At 46.6% G+C, this 7,159-nt stretch overlaps 1 protein-coding gene across 1 annotated transcript, besides 3 other annotated features; it reads left to right on the top strand.

Moving 5' to 3' along the window:
* Positions 1-268: 268 nt before the first annotated feature.
* NFIA_004210 (Ankyrin repeat protein) lies at positions 269-3,145 on the top strand (the record flags this gene model as incomplete). Its single annotated transcript, XM_001258961.1, is given in 5 exon segments — positions 269-342; positions 470-539; positions 612-657; positions 733-1,696; positions 1,714-3,145. 5 exon segments carry the CDS (start codon positions 269-271, stop codon positions 3,143-3,145), a joined length of 2,586 nt encoding a protein of 861 aa, XP_001258962.1.
* Positions 2,184-2,524: a microsatellite.
* Positions 2,585-2,850: a microsatellite.
* A 3,800-nt stretch (positions 3,146-6,945) lies between the features above and the next one.
* Positions 6,946-6,980: a microsatellite.
* Positions 6,981-7,159: the final 179 nt, after the last annotated feature.

Here is a 7,159-nt window from a genome sequence, read left to right as displayed (position 1 = left end):
TCTTTCTCCGGCTGGTGTATTCCCCTTGATAGCGTCTGGATCTTGCGACTTGAGGGCTCTTGGTCTGCAGGGGGCCTTTTTTAGTTTCTACCCTTTTTCTTCTTTCCAGAACTTACTACATTCGACGCAGCCCTACTGCGCTGGCCTCAGACTCCGTGGAGTTGGCAAGTTGCACTACATCCCACCCTCACCAACCTCCGTTATCTCGACTTTCTTTGTGGTCTATCCACCATTGAAATAGGCATTCGTCTCCAATGCCGAACCTGCCATGTCTCTTAACGGGCTAGACAATCCCGCGGTCATCGAAGCCTATCAGACTACTCTTGCTGAAGCGGGAGGATGGTGAGTTGCTTCCTGATGGCCCCTCACGACATAACCCATTCGCAATTTCCCTGAATTTTCTCGAAACTACGTGGATTGAACAATGCATTGTACAGAGCTGATCTGGGTGACATATCTGATGATCTAGGTTTCTTCTCAAATATGTGTCAAGAGATGAGATCGCCCTCCTAGGTCGAGGCACTGGCGGGGTGCCTGAGGTCCGCAACACGATTGACGGCTACGACGAGAATTCTCCACTCTATGGCTTCCTATAATATCGTCGGAGGAAGGTGGTGCTGAGGTATATGCCAGAAGGGCTATCCAGGTTGATACAAGGTACGTTGTTCCTGTCGCGTTTCTGAGCTCATCTTCTTCGGGCATCATCACTAACTTCACATCGCTGCCTTACAGCCCGAACCACTGTTCAATTCCAATCCATTTTGGATAAATTCTCACCGCATGATACTGTCTTCTCGCTTGCGCAGCCGTCGGACCTCACCGAAAGCGCACTGTCGTCAGCATGCTTGTTACATGCAGCTTCAGGTTCTATCACCTCCTCTTCGAGTTCCCTCCGCCGTCGCAGGCTGATGGAAATCACGGAAGATGCAGAGGAAAATGCAACGGCAAAGGACGAGGCCCCACCGCAGTCCCCAGAGTCAGGCATACGCCAACGATCGTTCAGTCAGCTGTCGGAAGCCACCGTAGTACCTTCACGATCTGCTGAATCCAGTCCGAACATCGACGGGACACCGCCCGCTCTAAAGGAAGCGATCGAACCACCGGCAGATGATCGGTTACCGTCGACGCCCGAACACGCCCCCGAACTTTCGTCCCCTCGCAAAAATCTCCTGGAAGAGCTATCTCAACATTCGTACGAACCTCGAAAATCTTCACAATCCGCAAGACCATCCCGACGAGATCTTGAACAAGTAGCTGGTTACTCTCCCAAAGTGAAGCGCGGCCCTCGGCCTTCCTTAGACACGAATGGACGCCCACGCACCGCAGGTAACCTGTCTCGAAGTCAAGATCAACGGCCTGTCGCCTCGTTACCGGCTGGCGTTCGTTCATCATCCCGAAAATCTGTTTCCGAACCCTCACGTCCTCAATCGCAACGAAGCGCCGAAGGATTCATGACTGGCAATGGATCTCCCCTTGTACCTCCTTTACTGGTTCCGCCACCCTCAATACCTATTTCCAGACCTCAGCTATCTCCCGGTGCCAAATCCATGAGTGCGTTGTCCTCGTCAGGGATGACGCCGGAAAAGGAACGGTTGATGAAGGCATTGCAGCAGCGGAAGAAACAAATGGAAAAGCGGGCAGAGCAGGCGAGAAGGAAGCAAACAGCAGCAGAAGAGCAGCTGTTCCTGGAGAGATCGTTAGGATTTGTTCCAGTCTGGTGTCTCTGACAACTAGAGAGGACGGCGACAATAGGGAAGAGGCCGTGATACAGCTTCAATTAGCGCATTTCTCCGTCAAAGAATATCTTACGTCCGGGCGCGTGGAAAAGGTATTTCAAGCCAGCATGACCGAAATCAGTGCACGGGCGTGTATTACAAGAGTCTGCCTGACGTATATGTTCTACTTTGGAGGGAAATGCCCTGCGGAGGAAATCAGAGGAAGATTTCCTCTGGCGCAATACTCTGCACGATATTGGATAGATCATGCAAGGCATGCTGAATCCAGAAAGGACGTTCAGGAAAGCATCTTACAGTTCCTGCTGAACGAAAGTGAGGCGTACGCAGCCTGGGGCTACCTCTTTGACCCAGATAAACCACAGGCTCAAGATGCACCACGTTCTCACATGGCAAGTCCATTGTACTACGCGTCATCAGGAGGTCTCACATATATAGTACGGTTATTGCTGGAGAGGGGAGCGGATGTAAATGCCCAAGATGGCCACTATGGCAATGCTCTCCAGGCTGCCTCCTTGAAAGGCCATGAGACGATAGTACAGATGCTCCTAGAGAAGGGAGCAGATGTCAATGCCCAAGGTGGACGCCATGGCAATGCTCTCCAGGCTGCTTCCTATCGACGCCATGAGAAGATAGTTCAGATGCTACTGGAGAAGGGCGCCAATGCCAATGCCCAAGGTGGTGAACATGGCAATGCTCTCCAGGCTGCTTCCTTTCAAGGCCATGAGAAGATAGTGCAGATGCTCCTGGAGAAGGGAGCCAATGTCAATGCCCAAGGTGGACACTATGGCGGTGCTGTGCCGTGGTTCATTGAGCATGGATGGGATGACAGGGGCCAACCTAGACACTATGGCAATAGTCTCCAGGCTGCTTCCTTTCAAGGCCATGAGGAGACAGTGCAGTTGCTCTTGGAGAAGGGAGCCAATATCAATGCCCAGGGTGGCTACTTTGGCAATGCGCTCCAGGCTGCTTCCTTTAAAGGCCGTGAGCAGATAGTGCAGATGCTCCTGGAGAAGGGAGCCGATGTCAATGCCCAAGGTGGACGCGATGGCAATGCTCTCCACGCTGCTTCCTATCGAGGTGACGAGAGGATAGTGCAATTGCTATTGGAGAAGGGCGCTAATCCAGACTCTAAGGATGATGATGGCCGAACCCCGTTGATGTTGTCAGCAGCAAATGGCCACGAGGGAATTATGAAGCTGCTTCTGTCAAACAACGTGGTTGATCCGGATTCGAAAGATAGATTTGGTTGGTCTCCATTGTTAGCTGCTGCAACTGCAGGACATGTGGCGTTAGTTCGACTGCTGGTTGCTACAATTAGCATGGATCCTGGAAGCAAGGATATGTTTGGTCGTACCGCTCTCACTGAAGTTAGGAGGAGAGGCCATAGTGAAATTACAAGGCTCTTGTAAAAGGAGCATGACGAGACTGGCGCCATTCCTCATAATGCGGATTCAAGTATGATTAAACGATCCGCGGTTCATCGCGGCAGAATCTTCTGTGATATCTGTCTAATGAACATATCAGATATTGACCATCACTATCATTGCCAAATATGCAGGAATGGTGATTTCGATCTTTGCCAGGAGTGTGTGGAGAGAGGGGCTTTTTGCCTCAATGAAAACCACAAGTTGAGTGAGCGTGTGATTGAATATGGTGTCATAAAGGAGGTTTCTATCGAACGAGGGTCGGTTGACTGAGTTAAGATACTCCGTGGAGTATCACTTAGGTTTGTATCACCCTTGGTAGGTAGTGAGACTACCTACAACCCATTGTGGATAGGCTAATCTACGTGATATACTAGTTTCCTTAGCTATGAGAGATACCAGGGTGTGACAACAAGCACACGGAACTGCACCACTACTGTAAATATTTGGTTTTCCATGGTAATTCTCGGGATGATAATGGTACAATCGTGGTGTGTTGTACTCGTTCCTTGGGTGTTGACGCGAAATTGGTTGGATGTACGTTTAACGTCTAATGAGTGTGAAGCGTGTTGATATGAAAACTTTTCTGGAGTACTTGAAGTTTTTAATAATCAATTCAAATCACTTTACCCCTGAATATTGATATGCTCACTGCTCATTGCTGTCCGTTGCTGTCCGGTTGCTGTTTGGTGTTCACCCCATCAAACTTTTACTGTTCAACGTAGCGAACTTCAACACATAACCACACCATTTCCTGGGCCTTTCGCACATTGAAAATATTGCCAGTTTGACGGTAACTACTGTCCAAAACTACCATCTTAATTCGAAGCTCATTCTACTTGATTCCATCTACGAACATTACCAAAACTACGGGTTAAAGGTTTGATGGGGTGCGGCCGGCTCAGGTAACCGCCCGCTAAGAGCGGGAGCACGCACGGTGGACGAATTGCTGATGGATATTTCGGACCAATGGGGAGAGTGCCTCTCGGGAGATCCAAATCGAGCCGTTTGTGACGCCCCAGCGCGCGGCACTGGCCTATCATGTGACGTGTTTGCACTGTTTACCCCACAACGCCGTCCCTTGGCTCCTTTCCTTCTCTAGCTTAGAATTCTGTATCGTACCTACGAATAAGATTCATTCTTTTCCTTGAGGTTGTCACACCGTTCCCCAGGCCCGCGGCACCCTGTCCACCGTCACTGGCAAGCAGAGGCAATTCTGTTGCATGACGATGTTACCTCTTGTTCATCCTCTTGATCATTTTAATGGGACAGAGTATTGCAGGACAGGTGGTGTCACAGGCTATGGCCTGGGCTGTGGTTGTCGGCCATGCCCTCAACCATAGAACATTCTAGAAGAACATCGGGAAGGGGTTGGAACCCAGTGGAAGCTTAGGAACATGTGTATAAGAAGGAGAGGGAGATGTATCTTCCTATTTCTCTCTCCAAGTTTGCGATATTCGTTAATACAGGATTGCCAGTTGAGAACAATACTGCCTACGCCCGTCACAGGTGGAGCTACGTTAGGTCAATTGTCCAACTTGGATGATCCATTCCTGGCTGAATTGCCCAGCGGCTATAACACCGGCCTAATTCAGCAATTCAGTTTATGCTGATCGCACCACCGAGAATCTACCTTTCCCACTCTGAAAACATCTGGAAATACTGCTTTTCCGAGCATTCAACATGCTTGGAGGTTGCGTTGCAGGTTTTTTGAGAAATGAGACCCTGTCTCTGTTCAGAATAATGATCTGAGATAGGGCGACGTGCTTGAACTTGCGGTTGGTCATCCGCAGCTCTTCGCGCTGGGAGCAATGCTCTGAGTGGAGGGCAAGGATGGTCCATTTTGAATCATGGTGGAAGTTTGCAAGGACTCGAGATTTGCATAAGATAATATAGATAGCTATCAGCCGCGACAAGGCAGTAGCCTTGAGGCTGTGCCACTAACATTTGCTTCATACATCTAGATGTCATTGGTTTATGCACTCGCACCCATGCAGTCATGCCTGAGCCCAGGGTTACTAAGGACCGACAGGCTCTATAGATCACTCACTCTGCTCTTCTTACAGTACCCAATATTGTTATTGCGGCAACAGTGGGGCCAGTTGTCAACGAGTAGTCGGGATATATAATGTCGGAGGAGCACTGAGGTTGCAGCTGTTTAACTACGACGGGTAATCAACAAAAGGTAGAGCGGCTATCAATTTAGGTTTAAGATATAGGAGCTGATGGGATTGGAGCATAATTGGAATTACTCGTCAATTACAGAATTCAGAATTCGACGCTGCCATTAAAGAGGGAGATTTTCGAACAGGAAGACATTTTTAACGGTGAAGGACCGTTATCAATAGGAGGCGGAATGAAAGTAGTGGGCAAGATTATCCCTCGTGCTGTGCCAACTCGTCATACTGTTGTCAATCAAGAAGCCAGGAGCGGGTATAGAATATCCTGGTTTATGAAGCGACTATTGTGGGCACAGAGAATGCATAACATAGGATTCAATGGTGCACCATGTACAGTCTTGAATGTTAAGTAAAGGGAAGAGAAATTAGGTAGGGATGTTTTTGCCCTGTAGATAGAGTGCTAGATGAGGACACGTCAGCAGGAACAGGGGTTGGGCAGGGTACTGAGTGAGGAATATTCAGGTTCAGGCGGTTCAGGCGATCTTCAGGTGAAGAGAGTGAAGACAGGGCGGTGAGGGCGCTAAACCCAGCAAATTAAAAAAAGTTAGTGAACTCCAACATACAACAGCTGGGATTTGCTGGTGGTCACCCACCCAACTACTAACCAGCCAGTGTGTGGCTTCAATGTAGTTAATACTCAGGTGGGTGCCCTTATGGGTGATAGGGGGTGATGCTGCTTAAATAAGGTAGTGATTAGCATGGGTGCAGTGTATTAAGGTAGTGATAGCTAGAGAATATATCACCAGCCTAGAGCATATATTACCTTGAGGGGGTAAATTCACCCAAGGAGGGGCATTAATCTAAGAGGCACTAAGCTAGGTAACTTGATTAGAGGAAAGTCTAGACTATAAGAGTAATAAGACTCTAAGTATTTTACTATAAGTGTATAGCTATAGCCTTTCCTTCTTTTAGAAAATAGGCTAAGGGTTAGGCTAGGGCACCCTTTTAAGAGATCCTGCTTACCTTTATGGTGAAGTACACCTTTACAATACTTTCTAACTTAGGGGTACCTTTGCAAAAAGGCCTCCTGGGTTATATATTTTATATATCCAGACTCCTATTATTAACTACTTTTAAATACTCTACTTTTAGCTAATCATCTTTGCAGCATAATACTAAAAAATAGAGGTTTCTACCCTAATATATTCCTCCTCTAGAGATTATAATAATAATAGCACTAACTTCACATAGCCTTAGGATCTAGAATCCTTCTCTAACCTCTATACTAAGAGATTTAAGGACTATAAAGGCTATATACCTCCTTTAATTCTTAAATAAGATACTAGTATATTAACTACTATAACTATAACTAGGGCTATTTAGAGCTAGCTTAAGAGGGCTAGCTACTAGTTCTAGGTCTAATATAATATTTTTACTAATCTTAGGAAATATCTTAATAACCTTATTATCTCCTAGAAGTTATCTAACTATAAAGCAGGTCAAGGAGGTAGTAATACAGGTGGTGGAGATAGGGGTGAAAAAAGTAAGAAAAGAGCAAGTAAGAAGATAAAGGGGGTAGCTAGTAAGAGATATAAATCTAACTCTAGTTAGATTTACATTTCTTTATGCGCAGGGGTATGCTAGTATTCAGGTATTACACAGGGTGATCATTAATGCTTAGATGATCATTAATGCTTAGAATTTAGAATGTAATGAAATCTAACTTAGGTTAGATTATAATTACTATGGTAACTTTAATGCCTTATTTCTCTAGTAATGAAGTAGACCTCTAAAGTATTATATTTATAATATAGAAACTTATTTAAGCATAGTGAAAATTAACTTAGAGAAGAGAGTAGAGCTACAAAGATATCTTAAT

Source organism: Aspergillus fischeri, genomic scaffold (assembly GCF_000149645.3).
Source record: "Aspergillus fischeri NRRL 181 1099437636265 genomic scaffold, whole genome shotgun sequence".
Lineage (NCBI taxonomy): Eukaryota > Fungi > Ascomycota > Eurotiomycetes > Eurotiales > Aspergillaceae > Aspergillus > Aspergillus fischeri.
This window is presented reverse-complemented; position numbering and strand designations above follow the sequence as displayed.